Here is a 15,602-nt window from a genome sequence, read left to right as displayed (position 1 = left end):
TTCCTCCTCCGACTGCTCTGGCTCCGTCGGAGCCGGTGCTGTTGGAGCCGATGGAGATCTCAGGGTCGGCTCCGACCCTTACTCCAACCCGGCCCGGGTCCGTGTTTGGTACGCTGACGTCTTCGGCTGGACCCGGGGTGATGTTTGGGACCTATGCTTTCGGTTCCGAGCCTCCCCTCGGTGCTTCGACTGCGGGTCTTCCGTCGACTATCACGGCTCCGGGGACCGGACACTCCCAGGATTCTGGGGGTCCGGCTTTCAGAGCCATGAGGAGTGCCTTGGCCAAGTCCTCTTCGGCCATCTCCCCGGCTTTACCGGCACCTTCCCTAGGCGTGGAGACTGGGTCTTTGGCAGTTCCCCTGTCCGTAGTCAGCAGAGCCCGGGGCCTGAGGTTACCCCAGTGGGGGTTCCCCTCCTCCTGAGGGTTCTTCTGAGCTGTCTTCGGAGGAACCCCCAAGGAAGAGATCGTGCAAGAGGAAGCACGTGGACTGGCCCGAGTCTATTACTTCAGACACTGATCTGGATGATGCAGAGGGGTCCCCGAAGTCGTCCTCGGATGATGTCTCCTTTGCAGACATCTTAGAGATCCTCAAACAACGAGGCGGCTGGATATCCAACCCCCCCCCCTCTACTGACGAGTCAGTGCTCCTCAAGGCCTTTGGGGCTCAGCCCTCCGCCTCCTGGGTGTCTCCGCCCTTCGACGAGCTTCTGGATTTAGTTTGTCGAAGGGCGTGGGAACATCCAGATACCGTGGAACCAGTCCCTTCTCGTCCAAATAAATTTTTGTCTGCTCCCCCCGAGAAGGAGTTCCTCACTAAAGGCGTGGCTGTAGATGCCATGGTGGTGGCATCTGCTACACAACAGGACGTGGCAGAGGCTTCAACGTCCATCCATCCTCCTAATAAGGAGTCTAGGAGTACGGACAGGTACAGGAAGCGCACCCTGACTTCAGCGGCCTTTACTTTAAGGTCTCTGAATTATTTGGCACATTTTACCAGGCTTCAGAGGGATCTGGTCAAGGAGTTGTCAGATTCCCTCTCGGGTAACCTACCTGAGCAGCTAGCCCAGTCGGTTAGCTCTCAGTTGGCTATCCTTACGTCAATTTCTAACTCGTCCATGAGGCTCATTTCCTATGCGGCCGAAGGGGCGGGTAGAGCGGCAGGCACAGGCGTGGCTCTACGGAGACAAGCCTGGCTCCGCTTGTGTCAGTTTGCGGAAGCCTTCAAGTCTTCCTTCGCCGACGCTCCTTTGATGGGTCCTCCTTGTTTGGACCCAAGGTTAAAGACACCCTTACCGCTGTGAGCAAGAGGGAAAAACTTTATCTGCCGTGGGTGCCGTTATTCCACTCCCTTTCGGCCTTACCCCAAGGCTAAAGGAGGGGGGAAAATGTGGTTCCGCAAATCCCGTAAGTTTTTCTCCCAACAGCAGGAAGATTCCCCTTCCAGAGGCAGAGGACGGGGAAATTTTTCAGGGAGACGCCGTCCCAGAGGCGGCAGAGGGCCCCGCAATTCTGGAGACCGCGAGTCCTTTCGTGGCTCTTCAGCCTCCCACACGTCATGAGGGATTGCCCGGCTGTGCTGCTCTGGAGCCAGTCGGGTGTCGTTTTGCCAAGCACCTAAAAGCCTGGGAGTCAATCACTCAGGACAGATGGGTGCTTCGGATCATTGCCGGAGGTTACACCATCCCATTCACATACTCGCCCCCACCGTCCAAAAGAATCCCGGACCCACCACCCAGTCAAAGGGAAATGGCAGCCGCAGAAGCTTTAAAGCAGCTAGAAAAAGGAGTCATCCAATCGGTCCCCACAGACCAGATCGGATCAGGAAATTACTCCAGGTTCTTTTTAGTGCCAAAAAAGACAGGGGACCTGAGACCAATATTGGATCTCAGCAGACTGAACCAATCCGTCACGAAATCCAAATTCCGAATGGTCACGTTACAATCCATTCTCCCATTGTTGGAGAAGGATGTTTGGATGTGCTCCATAGACCTCAAGGATGCCTATTATCACATACCGATACATCAGGCGTCCAGGAGGTATCTGCGCTTCAGCCTGGGAGTCAGTCATTACCAATTTTGCGCTCTGCCCTTTGGTCTCACCACAGCCCCAGGGTGTTCACCAAGTGTTTGGCAGTAGTGACGGCTCACCTGAGAAGTCTTGGATTCCAAGTGTTTCCCTATCTGGACGACTGGCTCCTGACTGCCACCACCAGGCATCTACTAATGGACAACCTCAAAGCCACCATCTCCCTGGGTGTTACCCTGGGGATTACATTCAATTGGTCAAAGTCTGTCTTGCTGCCCTCTCAGCATAAAGTTCATAGGAGCAGAGATAGACTCAAGATTAATGCCCGTCTTTCTTCCTGCCGAAAGGATCCAAACTTTACAGGGCCAAGTTCAAGCTCTGATCTCGAGATCCAAAGCCCCAGCCAGGATGGTTCTACAAGTTCTAGGCTCAATGTCTGCCACGGTTCTTTTAGTCCCTCTGGCAAGATTGCACATGAGGATTCTTCAGTGGCTATTGTCAATGCAATGGTCCTTTCAGGATCTTCCCCTCAATCATCACATCATGATTACGGATATATGCAAAAGGGACCTTCGCTGGTGGCTTCAGACATCCAATTTGGATCAAGGAAACCCCTTTGTTCTTCCCTCTCCAGTGGTTACCCTGACGACAGATGCCTCCCAGATAGGGTGGGGGGGGCATTGTCTGGGCAGGCTAGTTCAGGGCTCCTGGCTTCCGGACGAAGCTCTTCTCCACATCAACGTGTTGGAGATGAGGGCTGTACTTCTATCCCTACAGGCCTTACACAAGTTTCTTCCTCAGGGCATCATCGCCATCCACACAGACAACATGTCGGTGGTTTGGTATCTGAACAAACAAGGAGGGACCAGATCATACCCCTTTGCAGAGAGGCCATGAGAGTGTGGGAATGGGCTGTAGCTACCAACCGCTTCTTGGTAGCGACCCACATCCCGGAAAGTCAAATATATTGGCAGACAAATTGAGCAGGACAATTCTCTCTCCTCACGAGTGGTCTCTAAACCACACAGTAGCAGCTCAGGTTTTCAGGAGATGGGGGCGCTGCTGCGACCTATTTGCAACTCCATTAAACACCAAGTGCCAAAGGTTCTTCTCCTTGATCCCACATCAGGGAGTACCAGCCATGGATGCTCTAGCACAACCTTGGCCAACAGGGCTACTTTATGCCTTTCCTCCAATTCCGCTTCTTCCCAGAGTTATTCAAAAGCCTCTCAACTGGGGTCTTCAATGATTCTGATTGCCCGTACTGGCCTCGTCAGGTATGGTTTCCCTACCTGAAGAAGCATGCAGTGGACGATCCGTGGACTTTAGACCTGATTCGGACTTGCTAATCCATCAGTCGGGACTTCGACATCAGTCCCTTCAATCTTTGAAATTGACAGCTTGGCTCCTCCACTTCCGACTTTAGTTAGAAGGCACACTCTAGACCCGGAAGTTGTTCACATTTTATCTTGGCCCACAAACCCACCACTAACAAATTGTACCTTAGTAAGTGGAAGAGGTTTGCTATCTGGAGCTCAACTCAAGGGCTTAGACCCTATCACTGCTCCTGTCCCAGAGGTCTTAAAATTTTTAACATCCTTGTTTAATCAGGGATCTTCTGTCTCAACTATTAAAGTCCAACTAGCGGCTATCTCTAAATTCCACGAATCCATGGATCCTCCTTTGATGAGCAGCAGACTATGCAAAACTTTCATTAAAGGTGCGAGCCTATTAAGACCACCAATTTTTCATCCTGCACCTCCGTGGGATCTTGATTTGGTGCTTTGCGCATTAACATCTCCCCTTCGAACCGGCTGCTACATGCGAGTTAAAATATCTGTCTTGGAAAACTGCCTTCTTAGTTGCAATTACTTCGGCAAGAAGAGTTTCGGAGCTTCAAGCCCTGTCTATTAAGCCACCGTACTTGATTTTCCACAAGGATAGAGTATCACTTAGGCCTAATCCATCCTTTGTCCCAAAGGTCTGTTCTAGTTTCTGCCTCCAACAATCTCTAGAGCTACCGGTTTTCTTCCCAAAATTCTCCAATGAAGCAGAATACACTCTCCATAAATTGGATGTTCACAGGCAATTACGCTTCTATTTAGACAGGACTCAACAACTTCGTAAGTCAGACCAGTTGTTTGTGTCCTTCTCAGATAATAAATTGGGACAAACCATCACAAAAGCTACAATCTCAAAATGGATCAGAGATTGCATAACTCAGGCCTATTCTTCTTCGAATAAACATCTTACATCATCTATCAAAGCTCATTCTACCAGAGCTATGGCTACTTCTATAGCCTTTCATTCCAAGCTCGCTATATCGGAAATTTGTGCGGCGGCTACTTGGTCCAACCCGCACACTTTCATTTCCCACTACAAATTGGATGTGGCATCTAAAGGACGAGCATCATTTGGTTCCACGGTACTCAGGAGTGTTTTCCAGTGAGCCACCCAGGATTCAGGTGCTAGGACGCCGTCCCATCATTCAAAATGTAGGCAAGATAGGATCACATAACATCTTTTAGTTATGTACTCACCATAACTTCAGATGTTTGGGATCCATCTCGCCTACATTCCTGATACCCACCCTCCTTCCCCCTGCCTTGCAGATCAGAAGAGATTGAACGGTTTTGAGTTCAACTGTTTTTATCTTGTTTCATCTGACGATGTTATATAAGCAGGGTATGCGTGTGTGCATGTATGCGGACAAACTAGATCTGGGGGACTGGTAGTGGTGCATCCTGCGATATAGTAAGCTCAGCCAATAAGAGACTTCGCTCTTTGGCATAAGCGTGCCGAGTCGGAGCCGAGGGATCGGCTCCGAACCCATCATTCAGAATGTAGGCGAGATGGATCCCAAACATCTGAAGTTATGGTGAGTACATAACTAAAAGTTTTCAAGCATCTGGAGAGAATAATGCATTGCAAAGGAAATTTTTCCTTTTCCAGTTGAGAAAATGGGTCTTGTTTTGCTACAAAATTGCCCTGTTGGTCTGCACAACATGTGTTGCTGGCAGTAACATGGCAGAATTAAGGGTACTGGTTTGATTCTGTGCTGATGTATTGGTTGTTTCCACACTGGTGGATTCAGAGCCCATAAGAAACCAATAGGGACCTGTAAGGTTTAATTCAGGACTGCATCATGCAGCAGGCCTGGGTGATAGGGATAACTGTACGATAATGTAAACCATATTTCCAGGATAACTGTATAATAATGTAAACCATATTCCCAGGATAACTGTATGATAATGTAAACCATATTCCCAGGATAACTGTACGATAATGTAAACCATATTCCCAGGATAACTGTATGATAATGTAAAGCATATTCCCAGGATAACTGCATGATAATGTAAACCATATTCCTGGGATAACTGTATGATAATGTAAAGCATATTCCCAGGATAACTGCATGATAATGTAAACCATATTCCTGGGATAACTGTATGATAATGTAAACCATATTCCCAGATGCCCTTATGGAGAATATACACTTCCCTATAAATACATACTTAGCCGAGTCCTTGTAAGCATCTCATCAGGTATGACACAGATTAACAGTAACAGATGCCCGTTGTTACATACCCTCGTGCCTTCCTCACTTTGCTCTTTTTATACCCTCATGTTTTCCCCTCACTCTTTCAGCTTCATTTGCTCTTTCCCATCCATAACCCTCCAACCTTTCCAGCTCAGAATGTCTTGTAAAGTGGTAAGTGTAAATCTTAATTTTGCAAATCATACTAAGTAGTAAATAAGTATCTGCAAAGGTGAAAGGTTGTAAAAAAAACTTTATGAAGGTAATTTGATGGCAATATGTCTTTTCATTTATATGTTTTATTGTACATGGGTGAAATTCTGTATCTAAATTATGTAAAATCAAAATTCCAATCTATCGTTTAATAGGATCATAGATAAGTATTAGGCTAACTGCCCTTGTGGGACATTTTAAGCCTAGCCAATTTCTCTCAAAGGTGAAAATCAAATCCTGCACCCTGTGTCTGTGAGGTAAATATATTAACCATTATAATAATCTCTTGCTTATAATGTGTTTTTCCTTCAAGGGTATACACCATATCTCTCCACCTCTTAGTGCAAGAAATCTGGACAAAGCCTGACAAAATTGGGGGGGGGGAGGGGGCAAAGACTCAAAAATATGGATATATTTTAAATATTGCTCTTATAAACTTAGAAAGTTGCTAGAGTAACATGGTTTGTTTTAACATACATTTTCTGAAGGATATGAAGTCTGAAACTCAAATGTATGTCATTATTTAGTGACTTTAATCCTCAGATCATTCCAGTGATTTGCCAGAAAACCAGAAATTGTATGAGGAGTAGGCAAAAATATAAGGGAAAATCTGAACATTCTGCAAAAATATGCACTAGATGAGGTCTGCCTGGTTGTGCCTATCTACTTAAAGTAAATAACTGACTGCATCTCCTCTCTCCTGACTGAATCTCAGGTGGTCAGTCATCACTCACGGTGTAATCTTTTGACAAGACTGTGGTGAGAGGTGTTAAGGAGGTGGGAGTAGCCACTCCTTGCCTTTTCATTCCGTTCCCTTTCTTACATTAACATATCAATTCTGATGTCCACCTAACTGGACCTCAATCCCTGACCCACTCAAACACACTGTCCAGCCTCTGTCTCTGTGTCCTTAATCTCGGACATAATCAGCTTCTCAGAGATGTCTGATTGTTAATTACAGAAATGTACAAAGCCACCCTGCTAAAAGTAGGGAGTGGCAAGAATGGCATAATCTTTGCTCTTATCTTTAGATCTGCACCTCTTTTGCCTGCGTATTATTACTGACTAGCCAAGCCATGCTGGGATTTTAAACGTTTGTATCTGTTCATTATCCGTTATCTGTTATCCAAACAGCAGTGTTTTGACGCTAGGTGTTTCCCTTTCATTGCGCCATGTTTACAATGACATGCAGGTGACCTGTTCTATGTGATACAGACAGCATATTTATTACTCTTCCATGCATAACAGTGGCCTAGTTAGGTCAGTACTTTGTGAAATTAACAAGAAATTCACATTTCACCGAAAAATACCATTGTCTGAACCAGGATTCAGACTTTAACAGATGTATTTTTTATACTTTACCATGCAGAGGACGTCTCACAAAGTGACAACACCCGAAGATGACCTTACAGACACTTGGTGCATGTCTGCAGTCTCACGCTTATGAGGTCTGATTCATTGTAGAATCTTGTCATAAGATTCTGTCTGACCCAAATATACGTGTTTGTTGTTTATTTGTTTATGACTCAGTTTTCTCTATTTTCTTAGGCCATGATTGCTGAACACTGTATATTTCTTTACAAGCAATGATATATCCCAATTATTTTTATATTTTCTAATGACCCATGTTGTAGTAGCCAGTGACAATGTTTAGATCAGCCCTTCTATCAAATCAACAAATTAAACATATAAATAAATAAGCACAAAGCAGTAAAGTACATGACACACTGCATGCAGAGGTAATGGATAATGACCAGGCAGGCATGAATAAATGCCACGTCCTTCTCCATATTAATGCCGATATACAAGGCTCTGTTCAGTAGCCATGCTGCATTTGAATTACATTTAGTTCACTACAGCCTAGTTAGCAATTGTCTAGTCCTTAATTCTTTCTTTTGGTCCTGCCCCCGACTGCATGTAAATCCTGACTCATGACAGTTGTTCCACCTCACATAACCTGGAGTTATTTAAACAGGATGAGGGCCACAGTTACCACTTTTCTCTTCTGTAACAGTTGCAGGGAGCTGTCTCTGTCAGCCTCCACCCAACAACTTGGGTTAGGGGCAGTAATGATCTGTAGAGGGTGAGTTTTCCACCATCTCCAGGGCATACTGACGTGTTGGTAAAACATGCAAACATTGTTATACGTTGCCTGAAATCTCTGACACCTGGTATGAGTCCGTACTTCCTCACAGAGATTCATCCTAACTGATTTCTTTTATAGATGGGGGGAATGGGGAATTGCACAACAGCCTTGATGTGCCTTCTGTTTTTAAATAATTATTAAATGTTTTGGGGTTCAGGCATAAGTTTGTAAACATTACAAGATAAAAGGTTATATTTAACAAAATGTCTATGTTGGTGGGGCGGGGGAGGGTGAGAACATATGGTTACATTTGTTTCATTTGGTAGTGCGGTACTAAAAGACATCTAATCAGTGCTGAGAAAAAAAATATTTTTTTCTTTCTTCAACATGAATGCAGTAGCAGTGTCTGCGTTCTTATTAAATCCCTGCTGGTTTTCTTCTTTACACGTCATTAAAGCAAAGATAATGTGTTCTTCCTTTCTAAGGTATGTTTTGTGTGCATTAATCACTCTGCAATTAATCCCGAGTTCCTCACTCAAGCAGATGTTGTTAGACAAAACAACACTTTTGCACGGAGCTAGACAAGGTGTGAGTGTAGCGAGAGATGTGATTTAAGCTGGAATAAACTCTGCTTCATACCTTTTACAGTAACTGTCAGATCGTCTTTTGATGTGAGAAGTAATGGGACTATCTTGGCTCAGATAAGAGCTTCTAGGACCCTTCATTAAGTAGATTTACTTCTCCAGTGAAGGAAGTAAAAGGTTATTTAATATAAAATACTTGGCAGCTACAGAAGTATTTTAGTAACAAAAGCACCGTTTTGTCAGTGTGTACTGATATTCTTTAGGAAATAACTTCTTCACCTTGCTTTAACAGTCTGCGCTCCTAATTAGTATAAAATTCCTCCTTTTCAAGCGTGCATAGTGAAAAGTGGGTGGAGAAACAGACAATGTGACAGAAGGAGCTGTGTGTTGGGGAGGGTTGCACTCATGTTATGGGCCGTTTCCAAGTCATCAATCTCAGTTTCTAAACACCTTTCTAACAGCACCTCATGGTGTGCTTTCTGAGGGGGAGGGGTAACAAGAAGGAATAGCTGTATTCAACATCTTTTTTTCTTCTTTGGCTTTATGCATTATTAGGCTGACAAGGGCTGCAGCCAGTAACCAAGCCTTTCTTGCTTGTATGCCCAAGTGATTGGATAGCTGCAGGTATCCATACAGCTGCAGAGCAAGTGGGTGGGACAGAGCTGTTTCCACAGCTGCAGGCTTTTCTGCATTGTCCTGATGCTCAAGAGGGAAGCTGTTGCTTTAAGGAAGATGTTGTGGATGTGAAGAATATTTTTTTTGCTGGCAAGGTGTTTTATTTTTATCTTATGTCTGTCCTTCCCACTTTGAGAATGATTCTATTGTGAATGAGAAGTCAATGGTCCATAACAGTAGCAGCGACATGTCCAGGACACCTTCCACTTCAACCCAGGAAATCCAGATGGATGTGTTTGAGAACACCAGCCTGCAGGTAAGACAAGACGAAATTGGTGAGAAACTGTGCAACTAGATGACAGGATGAGGGACACATAGAGAGGTTGGATTGCAAGAACAGCAAGCTGAAGAAAACTGTATGAATGACAACTAAATGCAGCAAAGTAAAATACGGACGCAGGTGCTTAATTGGGTACCTGTTTAGAGAACCAAGTCCTTTCTTTACTAGGTGTGAAGTATTAGCTTAAGATTTTACAGAATAAGATTTTATTTTTAGTCTTGATGCCTGAAAGGTTAATCTGCGCAGTGATTTTCCAAGTGGAAACTGTGCTTCTAGTTAAAACGAACCAAGGAGGGATGAGGTAACAGGTACCACATGTCACACTGGAGCCCTCCCCTAAAGTTATATACGCAGTTGAAAAAAGGTTGAGCTTTGGAGACACATTAATAAGTGAGAACAAAAAAGAAAATGATACACAGAGGAGCTCAGTTATGAGGCCAGAAAAGGAATAATGTCATGCCTGTGACACTAAGAAATGCCACAGAAAAGCATTGGGAATACAGGGAGAGTGAGAAGCAGGTACTGCAAGAAGCGTGAATCTGATCTGCAGTCTAGTAGAGTCAAGCAGTGATAAGCTGGTTTTAAGTACATTGCACTTTTTCTGCTTTCTATCTTTGCTGTTGTCACAGTCTAGTCTCTGTTCACTATGCTTTGCCCATTTGGATTACTAACCATAACTTCATTTCCCATCCCGTTTTACTACCATCCCATCTGTGACCTTATTTTCCTTTCAGAGTGCCCCTTTATTGTTGTCTTTTATCAAATGTTGTGCTTCTGTAACTGTTTCACAGTTCTGTTCGGCCTGTCTTGCTTTTATCGGCCCTACTTGTCTCTCTGATTCTTTCTCCCTTACTCTAGGTGCTGTTTCTTTTCCCCTCTTCTCTGCCGTTGCCTCATGTAACTCATTTTCGCAGCTTCTGCCCTTACACTTTCCCAGTTTCTTCTTCCACTTCTGTTTCTACCCTACGCTCGTGCTCTATCTTGTGTCATTCTCACACCGGCAAGCAGTTTTCTATAGTGCCCATCCCATGTTTTTAAGAAAACTAGGCACTGGGCATGAGGACAGGATGGGACTAAATGAACACCTCTGAGTATGAGAGCAGGATAGTTTCTGAGAACACCAATGTCAGGGCATTTACAGTCGTGCGTAAAGATGCAGATCATTTGGGAGGAAATTGTATTCATTTTATTTGATGTGTTTGTTAATGATAAAAAAACTAAGTACAAGTGTTTATTTTCAGGAGTGAGCCAGAAGCACTGTCTGGTTAACTGACTTAGAACCATTCACACTGCCTGGTTAACTGATTTAGAACCATTCACACTGCCTGGTTAACTGATTTAGAACCATTCACACTGCTGGTTAACTGATTTAGAACCATTCACACTGCCTGGTTAACTGATTTAGAACCATTCACACTGCCTGGTTAACTGATTTAGAACTATTCACACTGCTGGTTAACTGATTTAGAACCATTCACACTGCTGGTTAACTGATTTAGAACCATTCACACTGCCTGGTTAACTGATTTAGTTCCCGGCACAATTTATGAGTAATTGGTTTAGCTCCATTCACACAGCAGGAGAACAGGAACTATGAAAATGAACTCCAGGCCTAAACTTTTTTTCATAGCCTTAATCACCTGTGTTAGACTGCCAAACTGTTGTGAATCAGCTAATCCTTTTACTGTCTAAATTTTAAATGGTAGCTAATGTTGTATGTTAAGTCTCTGGTACATAGTGGGTTTAATCTTATGAAATGTCAGCAAGCTAATTTCAGAAACAAACCAAATCATTTGCAGGTGGTACTGCACATTGTAGTGGATGTTTCTTATCTTGAGGAGGGGGTGCAGGTTGATTTTTATCATGATGGTATCCTATCACTGACCATTAATACTAGTACATTTGAAAATAAAACTGGACTGAGAAGATGCTAGTCAGGGTGTCATGAAACAGCGTCAGATGTGGAAGATAACACCAGTGGTTTGTTTGCTGTCCATATCATGTGCACCACAATCCATAAAATCAACATTTCTTAACAGTTTCAGACACAAGGTAAGGGAATAGTAACTATTCACATCACCGGTGATACAGCTAAAATAAAACTGCTTATAGCAAGTGTTTTATTATAAGCAGCTTTGTTTTATTTATTTGCATTTTAGAAGTTGGTTTTGTACTTTTGTTGTGCTTTATTTTTGAGTAGTTTGTGACTTAACTGTGATATCACTGGTGCAGAGCTTTGCTGCACCTGTGACTAGGATAAAACATTGATACCTGTACTGCTGTCTCTGATGGTCACCACCCCACTCAAGGGTCTGCATTAGGATGCTAGGCAGCTAAGGCCTAAATGCATGAATTGCGGCAATTCTTCTTAATCATCCTGCTGTGACCCATTTTTCTATCTCTGGAAGTTTCTTCCAGCAGCACTGAGCAAGTTTTATTCAAGGGTAATGCTTACTTTCAGTGACCCTGTTTGGCTGTGATGATCCAGTGTGGGGGGTCCCAAGGAGGAGGACCAACCTGGGTGATTTCAGTAACGCTTTCAAGAGACAGTCTTGACTGTGCTATAAGAAGAGGGCATTACCCTCCTAGCAAAAGGTCTGTGCTATAAGGAGAGGGCATTGCCCTTCCTGCAAAATGTCCATGTTATACACAGAAGGCATTAAGCTCCCTACAAAAAGATCCATGTTATACGCAGAGGGCATTACTATCTGCAAAAGGTCTTATCCATTATACTCAAAATTCTGTCAAGATTCAGTGTATGACGAAACAACACACTGAGGGTTTTTTTTTCTAGAAAATGCCACTGTATGTTTGAAAGGAGAACACTCTAAGAAAAGGTCATTATTTTCAAAATGTTTTTCCATGTTTAAGAATCCCTACTGAAGGTATTTAAATATTTTGCTGCATTTTAGTCACTTGGGGTACAGTGATAGCACGATTACTGCACGCATGAGCTTTGATTGCGTATTTTATTTTAAAGGGTTACTCAATGCTTGATACTTAAGTGTCTAGGCTGGGAGACTAGCCAATGGCATGATGGTCACTGTGACTCCAAGGCCTTCTCAAGATAAATATCTGTTTGTTTCACCTTTTTGTATCCCTACATGTAGAATGTTATTACCTGTGTTGGCAGATCAATTTAACCACCAGACTTTGGTTATAATGTAGCTCAAAAGGTCACAGCAGGCTGTGCAATGCTAACGAGACTGACCAGGACAGAAGAAAAAGCAGCAGGTCAGCAGAAATGTATGAAACGTACTGCACCAAGCAGATCAGGAAACCTGATATGTGAATCCCTGTCACTATGCACACGAATACCTGACAAAAGCGCATGGGCAACAGACTAAAGTATGTGTCCTGCATGTTCAGAAGTGACAAGAAAGTTCTCTCATCCACTCACAGAGCTACACCATTCCCTGGCCCTTTTGTTTAACATTAACCAGAGCACAGAAATGGGTGTAAGTTAGGCACCATCAAGCATGTACCAACTGGTTCACTGAAGTACTGCGTATCAGGACAGGGTGCTGTTTACAGAACCCAACCATCCTCGCAGTGTCTTTCAGTTGTGAGTAAATAGGTCAAACCTGAAATATCAGTTGCACAATATAAACATGGCTTCTCTTACTTACAGGTGACGCTCGGTGTGGTGAGCGTAGTAGTGATGGTAAAAAGAAAGAAAGGAAGTCTAGCCGTTAAATGGATAGTGGCATCCTTAAAATTATTGATCTACTTATGTGTAGTTTAATTCGGTTAGCCATGTTGAGTAATGCCTATCTTTAGAGGGGACCCATGGAGAAAAGATCCCAAATTAACTACAATCAAATAGTAGACATAATGTTAAAGCTGCTATGGCATGCACCAGAAATTAAAATTCTACACATATCTGAAAGCACAAAAACATACTAGAGTAGTACACTTACCCAAAGTTCATGAATTGTCTAAGGTACATTTTATTTACCAAAAAAATGCAAATACAGTTGTACTGATGATAATGAACTAATGATAACAGCAATTACAATCAGAAATAGTTATGGTGTGGTATACCTTGTTACACATTTGTGTATGTGTACTTGTGTGCATATGTGTGTGTCTCTGTTTGTGTGTTTGTGTATCTATAGCTGTGTCTGTAGATATATGTATGTGTATATTCCCTAATATTGAACCTGAATAAATAGTTATGGTATGTTCTGCCTTGTGATGTGTGTGTGTGTGTGTGTGTGTGTGTGTGTGTGTGTGTATCTATAGCTGTGTCTGTAGATATATGTATGTGTATATTCCCTAATATTGAACCTGAATAAATAGTAATGGTATGCTCTGCCTTGTGATGTGTGTGTGTGTGTGTGTGTGTGTATTCAGTATGTAATACTGAAATCCCAAATTTCAGTATTTCGAATTGACATAGCCGAACACACCAAACGCCGAAACCCTACATCCGTGAAACTCAAAATCTTGACAGTACACTACAGATACAGCACACACAAACACATACACACAACTCCCCCCCCAACTCAAATATAATATCCTACACTGCAGATAAGCAGGGGGGCAAGCCCCCCTGCACCCCCCATGTGGGGGGCTGCTCCCCCCACACCCCCCTACTTATATATACTAACTCTTAGATCACACAATCAGACACACACAGGTAAGTCACTCCCACACATTGTACACACCCACGCACACACACATCACAGTCAAAACACACACTCACATACACTAAAGCCCACCAATACACATACACATACATACATAGGTAAACTCACGTCTTACCATTCACACACCACAACACCAGAAGCGCTAATTCAAAATCTCTGCACTTCAGGATTTTAAATTTTATGCTTCTCGTTTACGGGTATTTCAAGACTTCGCTATTATAATTTCGAAATACTGAAATTCGTGATTTCAATATTTCGAAATTTAACAGGGGACCAGTCTGTAGATATAAGTATATTCCCTAACACTGACCTGAAGAAATGGTTATGGTATGCTCAATCTTGTGATGTGTGTGCGTTTGTGTACGTGTGTGCCTCTGTGACTGTAGATATAAGTATATTCCCTAATATTGACTTGAAAAAATAGTTATGGTATGCTCTACCCTGTTGTGTGTGTGTGTGTGTGTGTGTGTGTGTGTGTGTGTGTGTCTGTGTGTGTGCGTGTCTGTAGATATAAGTATATTCCGTAACATTGACCTGAAGAAATAGTTATGGTATGCTCAACCTTGTGATGTGTGTGTTTTTTTGTTGGACATCCTTGTTTCATCTTGCCTTCTTCCTCTCTCTCCCAAGTCTTCTTCATCAAATCCTCTTTTGCTTTCCTGCACACGTGCCTAAAACTGCTGTAATCTGTTTCCTTTGATCGTCTCTGTAACTGGAGCTACTTTGCCTTCTGCTTTGATATCATAGGTTCATAGGTTGGTAGTAGGCTATTGGCCCTAGGGCCCATACAAGCCTAGCCATAACAATTCCCTGACTATTTACTTCCCTGGACCCCTGTCTAGCAGGGCGACTGATGTGATCCCCCGGGTGAATTTCCTATCTCCCATCCAATCATTAAGGTTCCTTTTGAAGAGGGCCAAAGAGGTGCTCTGCTTGACATGTATGGGCAGTCTATTCCAGAGTCTATGGAGTCTGTGGGTCAGGAACCTATCCCTCCAGCATGTTTTGTTCATTGTGATGACAAGGTTTAGATGCCTGGAGCGTGTGGCTCTGAGGGATTGGGATTTCTTTAAGTGTAGCATGTCCAAACAGCTCAGGGTTTGACATGGCCTTGTATGTTAAGCAGAGTTTGCCTCTGAGTAGACGACATGTGAGTATAGCTGGAGTTTTTTTAGACAATCAGATAGGGCATCTTCTTTAGGTCTGTGATTCTTTTAGTGAGATATTTCTGTGGCCTTTCCAGTTGTTGCAGATGTCTTGAGAGGTACATACCAAAATGGGCATTGTATTCTATAATGGGTCTAATGAGGGATGAGTACAGTGGGACAATGACCTCCTTTTTTCTGGATGAAAAGCCCTTAGTGATGAGGTGTGCCACACCGAAGGATTTCCTGACTGTTGTGGCGATGTGGCTATCGAAGGTGAGACCACTGTCCACCTGTGTCCTTAAGTCTCTTATCACACTTTCTGTGTTTAGTGTACTGCCACCTATGTGGTAATTCACGGGTACATGTTTTTTTCCCAAAGGGGATAACTCTACATTTCTTG

The 15,602-nt window shown here is 43.4% G+C and overlaps 1 protein-coding gene across 5 annotated transcripts in view; it reads left to right on the top strand.

Annotated features, from left to right (window-relative positions):
• The first annotated feature begins 9,225 nt into the window (after nt 1–9,225).
• CACNB1 (calcium voltage-gated channel auxiliary subunit beta 1) overlaps nt 9,226–15,602 on the top strand; it is a 2,104,836-nt gene continuing 2,098,459 nt past the window's right edge. For 2 of the 5 annotated variants that reach the window (XM_044055375.1, XM_044055374.1), the window contains exon 1: nt 9,226–9,378. In XM_044055375.1, the coding sequence (XP_043911310.1) occupies nt 9,286–9,378 (93 nt within the window). In that variant the 5' untranslated portion in view covers nt 9,226–9,285. The remainder of the gene's footprint in view (nt 9,379–15,602) is intronic. The other 3 variants (XM_044055371.1, XM_044055372.1, XM_044055373.1) reach the window with 3 other exon arrangements.

Source organism: Protopterus annectens, chromosome 13.part0 (genome assembly GCF_019279795.1).
Source record: "Protopterus annectens isolate FY-2018-M chromosome 13.part0, PAN1.0, whole genome shotgun sequence".
NCBI classification, from domain to species: domain Eukaryota; kingdom Metazoa; phylum Chordata; order Ceratodontiformes; family Protopteridae; genus Protopterus; species Protopterus annectens.
The sequence above is the reverse complement of the archived record's forward strand: the minus strand, read 5'-3'. Positions and strand labels throughout refer to the sequence as shown.